General features: G+C 38.8%; 1 protein-coding gene across 2 annotated transcripts in view; it reads right to left on the reverse strand.

The window, feature by feature from the left end:
- The window catches only part of tanc1b (tetratricopeptide repeat, ankyrin repeat and coiled-coil containing 1b), a 150435-nt gene that overhangs the window by 7580 nt on the left and 126424 nt on the right, over window positions 1-16431 (reverse strand). For both annotated transcript variants that reach the window (XM_063006489.1, XM_063006490.1), the window contains 8 exons: window positions 14469-15076; window positions 11040-11148; window positions 10412-10534; window positions 8471-8707; window positions 7860-8045; window positions 4294-4372; window positions 373-506; window positions 73-196 (listed from right to left, as the gene is read on the reverse strand). In XM_063006489.1, the coding sequence (XP_062862559.1) occupies window positions 73-196; window positions 373-506; window positions 4294-4372; window positions 7860-8045; window positions 8471-8707; window positions 10412-10534; window positions 11040-11148; window positions 14469-15076 (1600 nt within the window). The remainder of the gene's footprint in view (window positions 1-72; window positions 197-372; window positions 507-4293; window positions 4373-7859; window positions 8046-8470; window positions 8708-10411; window positions 10535-11039; window positions 11149-14468; window positions 15077-16431) is intronic.

A 16431-nucleotide genomic window follows, 5' to 3' on the forward strand; every position in this document is an offset into this window, starting at 1 on the left:
ACATATCCAATTCATCTAAACAATGTCTTCTATTCAATTATAAACTTTTAAGGAACTAACAAGGTCACTCACCTTTGGAAAGAAGGAAATCCACAGTGTTGAGATGACCCTCACATGCTGCCACCATCAGTAAAGTTCGACCTTGTTTATCACTTCCATTCACATCTGCACCATGCTGCAACAAAACATCTGCTATCTAACACAGAGACACAACAAAGTAAATGATCAGTGATGTTCAGCTCACTGCACTTCGATGGCATTTATAATATAATGATTAAAGAATAATAAATCAATGGGCCAGATGTCTGGTCTTTCATCTTAGTAAAAACTGACTAAAAAGTACAACCAAGCCTCCAGATGTGTGTGTCTTACCTGCCAGTGTCCCTGTCTCACTGCACAAAAGAGTGCACACATTCCTCTTCTGTTCACCTGCTGGACCTGTGCCCCCTGCTCCAACAGAAAATTACACACTTCCATCTTCCCTCGGCCCGCTGCTGCTGTTAGTGCTGCAAAACCAACACATCTTAGTTTTAAACAGGTAGAGCTGGTCTTATCTAAAAGCTCAACCTAGTTATAAAATGATCAGTAAGGTTTAGATGGTTTAGATGCCATTCTAAAGCTGAAAGTAACACTTTCATATTTAATGTAGGCACCCACCCCAAATACTGACACTTTATACTACTAGCTTTGCATAATGTTAAGAGCTGTCAGGGTTTCCATCCGTTGTTCATGACAGTTATGTTTTAGAACAGTAGTGATATATAACAAAATTGGTCAACCTTAAAGCAATTACACTATACACAGATCAGGCATAATATTGCTCAAATCCTCACGCTTGCCCCTTTTTCCCCGCTTCTAACACATCAACTTTGAGGATACATTTTTCACTTGCTGCTTAATACATCCCACCCACTAACAGGTGCCGTGATGAAGAGATAATCAGTGTTATTCACTTCACCTGTCAGTGGTCATAATGTTATGCTTTGTCGGTGTATATACAATTACTACAATTACAAGTAAATCAAAATTATTCATTAATACAGCAATTCTACTGTCATATAAAAGTACAGTAGAAAATTACAGCAATGGTAGCACAGTGATTAAGGTATTGGCCTAGTAATCAGAAGGTTCGAGCTCCACAACTGACAGGTTGCCACTGTTGGGCCCCTTAAAATGCCCTTAACACCTAAATGCTTGGATTGTTTACTGTAACAGTTGTAAATCATGTCACACACAAGGTAAGTGCTGTGCTGTACTTAAGTAATAGCAACACTTCACAGGGAACATTTGATAGATAAATGACCATGATTATAATGCAGCACTCAATGAAGGGACATTAATATGGACTAGTTTAAGAGAACCACAACCAGGTCATACAATAAGTTGTAGAGCTTTATCTACCCAGTATTAAGCATGTTAAAATACTGGAGCAGCTGAACCTTGCCTTTAGCAGCTATTTCACTACAATTACTAACATATTACCATCTTATAATATGCTTGCATGTTATTTTTTTGAAATATAGAACCGAATACTGTAACACCTGCTTAACCAGACTATCAAAAATTACTATAAGCACCTGCAGCTCATTTCCCTGCAAGTATCTCAACCAGGACCAAGAGAACACATGGCCTGTCTTTCAGCTATGTACTCTGGCTTTTTGGTAATTACAGAATTGGTTGCTGAAGTGCTAATTGTGGTTTATAAATCAAACAATGCATGAAGTTTATTACACATTTCTGATGCCAGAAAATGTAATCTGACATTCCCCAAATGTCATAAAGCAGGCCCTCACCACATCTGTTAAACTTTTCTTCATTACCCAGAGTCGCTTTAATTATTATATATTTTACATTTCAGTACTGGATGTATATGGGATTATCGACTAAACTGGACACTCTTGATAGATTGCATATTAAAATTTTTACAACTCTAAAAGCCCACACATCAGCACAACTGGTAGCCAAAACCTGGAGCAGAATTTAGTGAAGGGTGGCATGAAAGCTTGAAAGGTTAATGGATGCTGGGTTAGGAATGAAAATCCATGTGTGAGTGAATGATAACAGATCTGCCCGTCAGTGTGAGTCAGTTCAGCATATCCATCAAACACGCACATGGTTCAGCAAACTGGGAGAGTGACGACCAGTCACTCAGTATGTAGGTCTAGGTCATTTGAGGTACTTTGAGGACAATAAAAGCCTCTACTTGTCTGGGAAGGCTTTAATCAATGTTTGTTGAGTGTGTCTGTGGGAATTTGTGCCAGAAGAGTAAGAAGAAAATGTTTTAGGTCAGACACCAATGTCAAAATATATTGTAAATATATTGACGCCAAGATCCAAGTTCTTTATGCTGTAGTAAAGGCTCTTAGCAAAGTCACTCAGGTCTTTATGACTACTCATATCTGCCACATTAAAAACATGTACTACAACTAACAGCCATCAGCACAACATTTTATTAATCACTGACTGTGATCTGCACAACTGCTATAAAATTGGCATTGCAATGCACATTTTTGTGGGTTGGTCCTAATGTTTTGGTTCAGCAGCGTATATAAACAAAACAACAATGAATTATTTTATCTTTGTAATATTTTCATTAAATATAGGCCAAAGACAATCGGTTTTTGTCCTGCTGCCTTAAAATTGGTTTATCCTGCTGCAAATTGGTTTGTAAATAACTAATAAAAAAAGGTGTGATTTCAATATCAAGCAAAATACTCAGGACGATCATTTTTATCCTAATTGCGCAGCTCTACAATATACCCCAAACATCTCTGGCAAGATATTAGGCAAGAGAAAAATCAGCTGGAGAATGAGGTTGTGGGTTTTTCTGATAATAGAGTGACCTATATCCAAATGCCATGCGTCAGTGGGACAGTGTGCTGTAATTGAGGGGTGGACACAGTGAGCATTGTTCCTTTTCTTACCCAGTTCTGCCACAAAAAATGGTTACTGGAGTTCAAAAGAGAACGCTACAGAAAGTCGGGGATAGCAGCTGTAGCTAAAAACTGAAACCCAGCTTATGTAGACTTGACTATAAAACCAGTTTATCCTTTATAGCTTGACTGAGATTAAGAGCAGGCCAACATAAGCTCAAGCATTTTTGTGTAAGCTTGTAAAATCTTTTCTGTTTTTAGATATTTTCCAAAAATAAAGTCTAGTTAAATCACAGTGATATAAATCAACAGAACAGCAAATTGATGTTGTGGAACTGTTTAAGTTGTTTGTTTGTCTGTATTATTTCAGCACTACAACAATGTGGCCTTGTAGACAGAGAATTCATGTGCATGACTGGCCTGCCTGCAGTCCATTTCTGTCTCCTACTGAAAATCTTGGTTGCATCACGAAGACTCAAAAGTGGTGACCACAGACTGTCATTAACCAGAAATTTTGTATCAAGCAGAAATGGGCAATATTCCACCTGCAAAACTGCAAAAATCTGTGTCCTCACTTTTGAATCATCAGGATTGAATCGTAATGTGGTCTTGTGCTGTTGTAGCCATTTGGCCTCAACATCAACCACGCCACCGTCAAAGTCACAATTCTCCCATTTTAATGTTTGATGTATACATCGACTGAGTCGTGTCTGGATGATTTTATGCATTGTGTTTTTGCTGCTCGACTGACTAAGTAAATAATTACATAAACAAGAAGGTGTAAAGGTGTTGCTAATTTATTTCCTTTACACAGAAAGGTCCTGGAAATCGAACCCAAGACCTTCTAGCTGTGAGGCAACAGTGCTACCAGTGCCACCAAGCCACCCCAGTACTTCAATATGAATACTTTATATACACATCATACTCCGCTGCAATGTTTGCAGCAGCGCAGCGTGCAGTATAAAAAAGACTTGTGAGCAAACAAGAATTTTTACATTTGGTGATTTTGGTTTCAGAGCCTGATTGACATGTTCTGTTTTCTATTCTGTGGAGAACAGAGAGAAAACATCACGGAGGAGGCAGAGTTTTTGTTAAAGCAACATAATGATACTGTATAATTATAATAGACTCTTTTATACCAGCAGCCCTTCACTCAGCTTAAAACCACTCAGCTGAAGAAACGGACAGGCTGGAGATCATCACAAAGATAAAAGCAACCATGAGCCAATGGAACAATTTTCTAACAACCGCAGTTATAGAAATCATGACTAAATTCCCAGAGCAAGAACTAAAATGTGGACACATAAGAGCTTTTCTTCCAGGTTACATTAAACAGTAAAGAAAAAGGGAAGAGGAAGACAAAGTGTAAGAAAAAGAGGATAAATGATGACTAAGAAAGAACAATTAAAGAATAATATACCTGTTTCTCCCCATAGTGTATCATGAGCATCAATCTGAACAGTCAGTTCATCAGTGAGGTTGAGTATTTCTCTCACCACCTACCAACAACAAACCTGGATTAATTAAACACACTTACTGAAGAAGGAAAAAAGCATGCATGTAAAGCACCATTCAGCTACTGCGCTGCTCTCACGTTAAATTGTTTTCACTGTATTGTATCACATTTGGAAGCCAACTTTTGCTTAATGCTGTAAATGTAAAACGAAATGTAAATTGTACATCCACATTTGATCAAATATAGCTTACTTCTCATTTATAATGTAATTCTTTTTTACAATTTGTAAAACAGATGGCGCACTTTACATGACCCTGCAATGTACTATGTACACCGATCAGCCATAACATTAAAACCACCTCCGTGTTTCTACACTCACTGTCCATATTATCAGCTCCACTTACCATATAGAAGCACTTTGTAGTTCTACAGTTATTGACTGTAGTCCATCTGTTTCTCTGCATGCTTTGTTAGCTCCCTTTCATGCTGTTCTTCAATGGTTAGGACTCTCCCACGACCACTACAGAGCAGGTATTATTTGGGTGGTGGATGATTCTCAGCACTGCAGTGACACTGACATGGTTGTGGTGTGTTAGTGTGTGTTATGTGATAAGACACAGCAGTGCTGCTGGAGTTTTTAAACACCTCACTGTCACTGCTGTCCACCGACCAAAAATATCCAGCCAACAGCGCCATGTGGGCAGAGTCCTGTGACCACTGATGAAGGTCTAGAAGATGACCAACTCAAACAGCAGCAATAGATGAGCGATCGTCTCTGACTTTACATCTACAAGGTGGACCAACTAGGTAGGAGTGTCTAATAGAGTGGACAGTGAGTGGACACGGTATTTAAAAACTCCAGCAGCACTGCTGTGTCTGATTCACTCATACCAGCACAACACACACTAACACAACACCACCATGTCAGTGTCACTGCAGGGCTGAGAATGATCCAACACCCAAATAATACCTGCTCTGTGGTGGTCCTGTAGGGGTCCTGACCATTGAAGAACAGGGTAAAAGCAGGATAAAAAGGTATGTAGAGAAACAGATTGACTACAGTCAGTAATTGTAGAACTACAAAGTGCTTCTATATGGTAAGTGGAGCTGATAAAATGGACAGTGAGTGTAGAAACAAGGAGGTGGTTTTAATGTTATGGCTGATCAGTGTAAATAAGCACACATTGTTTTTCTTATGTGACCAAGACGTGTATCCATGGTAGTTTGCACTAGGCATAAATGTGTGCATTTTAAATTATAGGATACATAAAAGTTACTTCAAAAACTAAATAAAATCCTTGTGATAATAAGTAAATAATACACAGATAACACACAGTACTTAAATTACAAGCGCAGCACAAAAGATTGACAGGCTTTTCCATATCGTCCTCCATTTTCCATCTTGATCATGTGTATTAAATGAAATGTAAAAGTTTCTTTTCTCTTTTTTTAGAAATTGCTGTTTAAGCTTAAGCTAAAAGATTTAGCCTCTCCCTTCTGTGTTTCCTTCAGAGCCACAACCCTAAACACACATAGACATGACTTACGTAAAAGGCATGTAACACCTCCTGGTGCTAATTGCTCAAATATTGTCCGTCACCTCTGTTTTTTTAAACATACACAGAGGCAACGTAGCTTTAAGCAGTAGAAGGGCAGTAGGAGGAAGGACTGAGTAGATACTGAAAAGACATCAATGGCAAATACAGAGTTGTCACAAAGAGCTACACTGTCCCTGAAGATAATCATCAATACGAGTGAAGTGCCATGGCAAAGAAACAGAAGGTGAAGCACTGTATACTCAAGTGCTTTCCCAATCAACCTTCTTCTCTCTTAGTGACTGGCTTAAACATCCCCTGCTCTCCTCCCTTGATGCTTTCGTATAGAACACTATATGGACAGAAGTGTTGGAACACCTGACCATGAGCTTGTAGAACATCCATGGGCATTAATACTGAATTGCTCCTACTTTCCTTTTTAGCTCGGAGAGGCATTTCTACAAGATTTAGTCATGTCTCTGTGGGAATATGAGCATATACAGTCAACAGACTCAGAAAAGGCACTGAGGATGGAAGAGAAGGCCTGGCTCGAAATTAAAGTTTAATACATCCCAAAAGTGTTCAATTAGGTTGAGATCAGAGCTCTGTGTAGGCAACTCGAGCTCCATTGCACACAACTAGTAAAACCATGTCTTTATAAACATTGCTTTGTGCTTACATTTATGGCATTTAGCAGACGCTTTCATCCAAAAGGACTTACAGTTGCTTGCTCAAGGACCCAACAGTGGCAACCTGGCAGAGGTGAGGCTTGAACCGGCAACCCTCTGATTACTAGTCCAGTACCTTAACCACTAGGCTACAACTGCCCTTGTGCTCAGGTGCATTATCAGACAAATTTATAAAAAAAAAAAATAAAAAAATAAAAAAAAGTAGATTTCCCCAAGTGTTGCCATATATAATTTTTATGCACCTTTTTCAGCAACGGATGTGTCAGAAACAACTAAATTCAATAATTAGGACAGGGGTCCACATACTTTGGCCATATTTGTACTGCACATCATGTTCTTTTCACAGATATATTCTCTGTCCTTCATTTCCCTCAGCTCACAAACTCTTTTTGTCTTGTTTGTTTTCACTCCTACACAACATTAACTTTTTAAAATGCTCTGTTTTCTTCACTGTTCAACATTTCTTATTTTTTCATCTGTGTTAAAGCTGTTCCTTCTTAATAAAAAGGCTAAAACTATACATCTTACACTGCAGTCTTACCGCCCTGTTGCCATGGCTAATCTCCCTTGGCAACTGTTTCACTGAAGCACCTATTAGAGCAGTTTTAGCAGGGTAAAGGTAAACACACACTACAGAAAGATACAGAAAATTTGCCTAGACCACACAATCAGTTTAACCCTTATATATAAAGTCTTCATATATATACCGATCAGGCATAACATTATGATTATCTTCCTAATATTGTGTTGGCCCCCCTTTTGCTGCCCCATATGCAACAAAATGTGATGCACTGTGTATTCTGGCACCATCAAAACCAGCAGCATTAACTTCTTCAGCAATTTGAGCTACAGTAGCTCGTCTGTTTGGATCGGACCACACGGGCCAGCCCAATGAGCCTTGGCCGACCATGACCCTGTCGCCGGTTTACCACTATTCCTTCCTTGGACCACTTTCGATAGATACTGACCACTGCAGACCGGGAACACCCCACAAGAGCTGCAGTTTTGGAGATGATCTGACCCAGTCGTCTAGCCATCACAATTTGGCTCTTGTCAAACCCGCTCAAATCCTCACGCTCGCCCATTTTTCCTGCTTCTAACACATCAACTTTGAGGATAAAATGTTCACTTGCTGCCTAATATATCCCACCCACTAACAGGTGCAGTGATGAAGAGATAATCAGTGTTATTCACCTCACCTGTCAGTGGTCATAATGTTATGCCTAGTCGGTGTATGTCTCTCTGTGTGTGTGTATGTCTGAGTAACATGTTTGTGGCCACTGAAAATCTTTGTAAAAATTCTAACCTGTGTATGACCCATGCTGGAGGCTGCTATAAGAGCCTGCTGTAAAGCTTTGCTCTTCAGGATGAGCTCTTGTTGCTGCTCCTCTCTGCTCCACTGCTGTTTCAGCAGGTAGTGGATAATATCCAGATGTCCTCTCAGAGCAGCATGCACCAGCGCACTATGACCATTCTTATCCACATAATCCACCTAGAGATATCACATAATTCAGTAAGCTAGCAGTTTATTTTATAATCTTACACTGGACCTAGACTCAAAATCAGGTCTAGACTGCAAACCATTGATAATTAAATGGTACCAATGATGGTAACAATAAGAGGAAAAATCCAGAAACCCTGATGGGGCAAACACAGTGTTAAAAGGACTGATGTAAAACACATTTATAACACACAACGACCTTGTTGGTATTATGTTTTGTTTTGCCTACTTTCCGCTATGCATTAATCCTCTATTAAATCAGTATTATTAAATCAGTATTAATCATACGTGCACATACACAACATGACAAATGTAGGCCATCACAGACCGTTAACTTGTTAGACAGGCCGTTCCAAAACCACAGGCATCATTACAGTTCTAACTCTGAACCTAATGCAAATATTAGGAGAACCCACCTTGGCTCCTTTTTTGCAGAGCAGAGTCACAAGGCCCAGGTGTCCTGATGCAGCAGCATAACAAAGGGGACTCATGCCATTTTCAGATGATACGTCCACACTGGCTCCAAACTCCAGAAGCAAGGCCATCATCTCATGATGACCCAGGTGTGACTGCACACACAGGATTGGTGCATTGTTCAGCACTTCCGTACGGTAGTTCACATTTGCACCTCCCATCATCAGCAAGCGGCTCACCTGCACACAACATGAAGGATTGAAGGATATTTTACAAGAGGTTTAACAAGCTGGAATATGCTTATTTATTTGGTCTAAATAATTAAAGATTAAAGGGAACTCTTAGGGCCAGTCCATCTGTACTGGGCTCTTACTTCCTGAGAAAATAATGATAAGTAATACACTAATACACTAAAACTAAGCACATCATTAGGTAACATAACATTGGATAAATATTGGATAAATATACTGTATAACAAGCAAAACACACATAACACAAACACACGCATTTTGATTCTGATCACCCTGAAATTTGCAGTGGTGTTCTTTTTGCTTGCTTCAATACTGTCATTTATTTTGTATTGACTCCACCTTAACTGAATGTATTTCTGTATTAGTGAACAGCCCAGGCAGCTGTATTATGCACTTTCACCACCATTGTGCTGCTTCCCAAACTATATAGTATGCACTGCTGTTCATAGTACACAAATTTAGTACAAACTTGAAAGACTTCCTTCCACTCACCCTTGGGTCAAAATTACCTAAAGACATTCCCAAATTATATTGGAGATTGTCTGGCCCCATCAGACTATAGTAAATTTTACAGTGAGTTTAAATCTTCCGCCTTGTTAAAAAGCACAAGAGCTGCTATCAGTGCTCACTTTTCATCATGAAAACAAAGTAAGGTAACCACTCTCTGGAAACTACTCGTCCTTAAGCAATAAAGTTTTTATGCCTTTTTATGACACTAGAAGAATATGTAATCTTCACTATCTTTAGTAAGTACATAATGCACATAATAGCTACAGGCACCAGATCTAGAAATTTAAATCCAACTAAATCTATAAATCTGAATCTAAGTCATCATTTAAGTGCCTCTCTGCATTACCTCAATGACTTAAAAGTGGCAAAAATTGTTCATGGCACAGTGGTTCTGCTTTCAGCCATTTAAAACTATCATTCTTCTCCCTCTCTTTAACAAAACCTCGTCTGGAGCTCTCAAGCACAAACTGCTGATTGGCAAAGCATTTTAATCACAATGGCTTTATTCATTAAGCACTCCAGCACAAAAACACATTCTTAAACAGGCTTTAATCAGGCACTATTCTTCCCTTGGACAAGCATTCAGAAAGTCCTGACAACTGTGAAATAGAAGTTAAACCATTAAAAGCTTTGCTTAGAGCAAGTTTTGGCCCTAAATTATATTTATCATTGCCATGTCTTGAATTAATCTGACTTCATGGATGACTGTTTATTTTTTGTCAATTTAAACCACTAAATGGTTTAAAATTCTGTCAAGTTTACTGTATAGATGACAATGTGTCATACTCATAAAAGAGCAATCACATACTTGGCTAAAATATATGAAAGCTACTCTACAAAAACAACCCCAATAGTTAAGACACTTAGTAAAATGTCAGTAAAAGCTGGTATTTGAAGGTATTTAATTAACACTTGCACAAAGGTGACATATTTAATGTTTTACCTTTATTTAATACTTTACCATTATCTTAAACATTGATTTCTGTATAAATACTGTAATTTCTCATTTGATTCCTCCGGCACATTCCATATTAGTTGGAACAAAAGAAACTGAAGACTGAGAAGTTCGTGTAATTATAAACGTTTTAACTTGTAAACTTGTAAGTGTCTTGTATGGAAAACTTATGGTTTTGTTACTGAGTTGGTGTAATCTTGTTAGTGATTACATGTGTGTGTACAGACCTTGACATTAGGTGTGTACAGATTCCTCAGTGAAGCCAATGCAGCAGAAAGACTGTCAGTGCTGCTGCTGATCCATAAACCCTGAAGAACACTGGATGATACTCCAGTTTTCTTACTCTGACCCTGTAGAAAAAACAAATACAACAGGAATGAACCCACACAGAATACACATTTTGTTATACTTGCAGTGCATTTATCCACTTTAAAATACAAGTACGTGTTACATTAAAACAAAATAATAAAAAATAATAATATTTAATGCAAATGGCACCGGGTTTCATTATGAATTATGTTTATAGGCTTTATATATAATCTTAGATTAAAAATATCCAGTGCATTTCAAAACATTAAAGATTTCCCACATATGAGTTTTTATGCTTTTTCTGAACTATAAAAATAGTTTATAGAGATACTTGGGCTCCAAAACCAAATTTGGTTGGGTTTATATTGTTGTTTAATAATACAAGAATGTTCAAGTTGCATATGTGCAAGTACCCTGTTTTTGAAACCCTTATCACAGTGTTATAATCATTACAGTTTAACATACCACTGCGGTTCTTTTAGAGAGCACCAAACTAATAAATTACTGGTAAGTACCTGGTTAAAAGTAAATCTAAAAGTGTTATACCTTAAATATATGTGCTTTTAAAATGTGGTGTCCCAGCTCCATTGTCTGCTGCCTGTTCAGCTTGCCCTCCTGTCTGGACAACATGAATGCCATCAGGGCATGGCCACTTCTACAAGAAAAAACAACAACAACACAAACCTTAATTTATAAGACGATGTTAAAAGAGAAATGCCTCTCACAACACCTGCCAAAAACTTTTTAATTGAAAATGGTCACACAGTTAAATAATGAACATGCTGTTAACAGTAAAACTGAAAGCCAATAAATGTTTTGTCATAATAATGCACTGAGACTGATATTTGCTGGTACAAACAAAAGCGTATCCCATTTTTTAAGCTTGTACTCTCATTACTGTTGATAACCAGAAAAATTCATTAAAAGACCATGTATAAAAACAGCTGGTTCTGATCAGCGTAGCATCTTTTCATCACTAAATAGCATGCTGGTCTGTGCTCACCTTCAGTTTTAGAGAGAGAAAAAAAAAAAAGCTAAAAGGCCAACCCATCAAAACAAGAGAGTGAGGTGTGGAATAACACTTAGGCAGCATAGCAAGAGACTCATTAAATTTTTTTATCTAGATCACACAACCTTGTAAACCTTGTCTTAATTCTTATTATCATTAATTAAATTAATGTATTATACTGTACTTGTATTATACAGTCTGGTTGAGGCATTTTAGCTTTTTGCAGAAATACAGAAACATGTTACATAGTGCTTTTAATCTATTAGTCATTCTGTTTTATTGGAGACAGAAATTTACTAGCATCTCTTTTATTTTTGTGCCTCTTAACTGTCCATGTGAGATTTAATCACTTTTATTGCCACTGTATCAGTTTTACTGCATTACTAGTCATGTGTTTCCAAATCACTGGCAGTGGTGATTGATTTAAAACAAGTTAAAACCTACTACCATTTTAAAATAATTACTATCAAACCACCTGCAAACACTCTGTTATACTAGTGAACCCAGAAGTGAAAAGATCTAATGTTGGAGTTGGATAAATCTAAACAAAGATGTGACACTGAGATGGTAGAGATATAGTAACTATATATTGAAACTATATTGATAGACAGATAGACCTCACTAGCGGTCATTTTATATGTCCAGCGCCACTGCTGCTGAAATGTTTTCTAGCTATCTGACTAATCTCAATCCATAAAATACACAGACACTGCTAAAATAGGCAATAATCTGAACACCAGGGTCACTTGTATTTTAGTCTAATACATAAATAATATCTATTTAGTCATTGCTCTGTTGTGGTTTTTATTAAGATAATGGAATAGAAAATGGGAAAAAGCTGGGCTACACTGAGTAATTACACAAATAAGTGTACTTGTGTATTATTATATACGTAGTAGCTATATTTAAAAAAAAGGTATTTAGATTGAGAATGACATGAGCAATTCAAGACTTTAGAATAGGGATGCATCAATACCATTTTTTCCCAACCGAGTACAAGTACAAGTACATGTATTTTTGTGCTTGCCGATACCGATACCAACAGCTATTGGATCAGATATCTGACATGCTAGAAAAGTCGATCCGGTCGCCGAGCGCTCGCAGAGTTGCTCCCGAGCCGGCAAATCTAGTGCCGACCAGTCGCCGAGCGAAAATCAGGGCAAAAATCGTGTAGTGTGAACTAGGCATAACGCAGCAACGTGCACTAGGCACACGGTATCGGATGTTTAAGTTAATGAGCGCGGTATCGGGCAAATACCCGATACCAGTATCGGTACTCATGCATCTCTATTTTAGAATGACTTAAAATTGGCCACTTGAGCAAACTACAGTACTTTTCCATTAACCTTTGCTTTCTTATGAGACTGCTCTTTCTGTAAATGTATAAAATAAAAACAATTTTCCTTTAATCTTTTTTTTTTTCCTTTTTAACAACTAAAAGGCAAAAATGGTTGAGTCAACCTCCCTGTTGAAACTAAGGTGGCGTCTGGATAAAAAAAAATGACAATGCTGTCAAGCTGACATGATTCTGTAATTATTATAATCACATAGACTCAGAAATACTTTAAAAAAGTGTCAGTGAAGACAGTCCATTGCTGCATTTATGAATGCAAGATAAGACCTCACTGCCCAAAGTGGAAGCCAAATATCAAAGTTATCCTGAAACACAGACGACTTTCTGAGATCAGCTTCATCCTAAATGGACTGACGCAAAGTTAAAATGTGCAAAGGCCAAAGAGAAATCATTACATTTACAATTTCTGCATTGAGCAGACGCTTTTATCCAAAGCGACTTACAGTACTGTGACAGTATATTGTCTAAGCAATTGAGGGTTAAGGGCCTTGCTCAGGGACCAACAGTGGCAACCTGGCAGTGGTGGGGCTTGAACCAGCAACCTGTTGATTACTAGTCCAGTACCTTATAACCACTAGGTACAACTGCTCTACAAATCAGGCTACAGGACCACTACAGAGCAGGTATTATTTGGGTGATGGATAATTCTCAGCACTGCAGTGACACTGACATGGTGGTGGTGTGTTAGTGTGTGTTGTGCTGGTATGAGTGGATCAGACACAGCAGCACTGATGGAGTTTTTAAACACCTCAATGTCCCTGCTGAACTGAGAATAGTCCACCAATCAAAAATATCCAGCCAACAGCGCCCCGTAGGCAGCGTCCTATGACCACTGATGAAGGTCTAGAAGATGACCAACTCAAACAGCAGCAATAGATGAGCGATCGTCTCTGACCTTACATCTACAAGGTGGACCAACTAGGTAGGAGTATCGGATAGTGGACAGTGAGTGGACACGGTATTTACATACCAGCACAACACACACTAACACACCACCACCATGTCATTGTCACTGCAGTGCTGAGAATCATCCACCACCTAAATAATACCTGCTCTGTGGTGGTCCTGTGAGAGTCCTGACCATTAACAAACAGCATGAAAAGGTGCTAACAAAGCATGCAGAGAAACAGATGGACTACAGTCAGTAATTGTAGAACTACAAAGTGCTTCTATATGGTAAGTGGAGCTGATAAAATGGACAGCGAGTGTAGAAACAAGGAGGTGGTTTTAATGTTATGGCTGATTGGTGTAAGTATGCTGAATAAGTAATTTAACTTTAAATGTATTTTTTAGACTTTACTTGAAAAATAATTTAGCTTGCTTCCCAACTGATGGCTAAAAAATTTCTTTATCCACAGTAGATTCTGTAAGGAGGAACTTTATGTACATGCACATGCATGGAAGGTGTGGTCAACAAGTAAACAAAATTTTCATTTTTGTTGTTTACCCTGTTATCAGCTAAAGGCATTACAAGCAAAAGTGCATCTTTATGTTTCTATATCATGATATGCAATTTTGGAGAATATTCACTAGCACAACAGTGAGCACAGCAGTTGTTGTACAGTACTAATTCAAACCCATGCCAAACTTTAGGGCGTCGATCGGAACTGACCTGGGATCACAGAGGAATTCCGAGCTCTCGCCGTCGGCTCTCCATACCAGCCACTCTCTAAAGGACGGGTGGCAAAACATTCGTGTCTTATCCCGTCGTTTAATCAGGAATGCAGAGAGCATCTCCATGCGCTGCTGGAAGTCTTCCCAGTGTAGCTCCCCCCGTACAGCACCAGCGTTCAGGGCTTGAAAGAGCTGGTCATCGGTTAGTGGGTGCAGAGAGGCCAGGGCAATGTTCAGAATGGGCACGGCGCGCTCAAACGCAGAGTTACTCCGGAACTTCATGTTGCACTGCAGTAAGTAGATCTCAGCTAGGGAGATGGGCACCACCTTGTAGCTGGAGCTTTTGATGACCAGGTGGCCCCTCTCGAAGAGGTCCAGGGTGAGCTTTAGGTAGAGGTACGAGCCCTGACTGCGGGAGATAAGGTGCGAGCTCAGTTTGGACACAGTGACTGGGTCAGCCTTGCCATTCAGAGAGACGTTACTGAGCACATCAGGACTGCTGTTCACTCGGTGCTGGATGTAGGCATCGAGGTCACAGCTGATTTCACTGTTGTCAGGGAAATCGTCCAGACTAATCTTGTTGAAGGGAAGCGAACTGGCGATGTCCTTTAAAAACACAAAGAGGAACAATGTAAGTTAATTAATGTCACCCAAAAATAAACCAATGACTGCACTCTGACATGTTCAAAAGAACTTTTAATTATGTTAAAAGCATTAAAGACACCAATTATTCATTATGGAGTGACCTTGAAAATCAATGACCTGACAGTCCTCAGAAAATGTAGTTACATTTAAATGCAGTCATAAAGCAGACCCTCTTACCCAGACCTATAAAAAGTTTATTTGAAAAGTAGTTCTTCTGCCTTAAGCTTTTTAATCTGTAAGTACTGGAGTAAGAAGTTCATTTAATCACTGAGGTTACTTAAGCAAAGGGATGTAACCTTATTGGCAACACTTTGTAGTTCTACAAATACTGACTGTAGTCCATCTGTTTCTCTGCATGCTTTGTTAGCCCCCCTTCATGCTGTTCTTCAATGGTCAGGACCCCTACAGGACCACTACAGGGTAGGTATTATTTAGGTGGTGGATGATTCTCAGCACTGCAGTGACACTGACATGGTGGTGGTGTGTTAGTGTGTGTTGTGCTGGTATGAGTGGATAAGACACAGCAATGATGCTGGAGTTTTTAAACACCTCACTGTCACTGCTGGACTTAGCAGTGTAGTGAGAATAGAGTAGTCCACCAACCAAAAAATATATTTTTTTATCCTAGTGGTGTTATTCTGTCTCTCCGGGTGGATTTAACTACCCAGCTGTCGAAGCAAGAGCTCAAAAGATGGTGGTGACTGGCACAGAATGTCTCAGAGAACCAAGTGATTGTCCCCACCCACCAGTTTTGTATTAGATGTGTAGGCATTGACAAAAATGCTACCTTAAAGCAAGCAACTTTTTCAGTTCATAAAATGCCATTGAAGATTTTTTTCTTTAATTTAATGAATTTTAAAAAGCACAGATTTATCATACTACTGTTTTATTCCGTTATTCATAATCATAATATATAATGTATTTAAACATCAAACTGTACATATAGTATATAAGGTCTCCTAACACTCCTGTGGACAAGGCTCTTTTTACAAAAAAACCCAGACATGAGCTGTGTTAACAGCTTCAATTTCCTCTTTTTTGCTGTGTAGGACTGGTGTGGGTGATTTATCTACAGAAGGTCAGCAAGGATTAAAGCTACAAAACAGGACATTCTAGACCATTGGTAAACATGCACATACACATTCAAGCACATGGGGCTTTGACCACAGCACACGTTTCTTGCTTTGGGCAGTTGTAGCCCAGTGGTTAAAGTACTGGCCTAGCAATTAAAAGGTTGCGGGTTCAACCTCACAACTGCCAGGTTGCCACTGTTTGGTCCCTGAGCAAGGCCCTTAATCTTCAATTGCTTAGACAAT

Source organism: Trichomycterus rosablanca, chromosome 12 (genome assembly GCF_030014385.1).
Source record: "Trichomycterus rosablanca isolate fTriRos1 chromosome 12, fTriRos1.hap1, whole genome shotgun sequence".
NCBI lineage: Eukaryota > Metazoa > Chordata > Actinopteri > Siluriformes > Trichomycteridae > Trichomycterus > Trichomycterus rosablanca.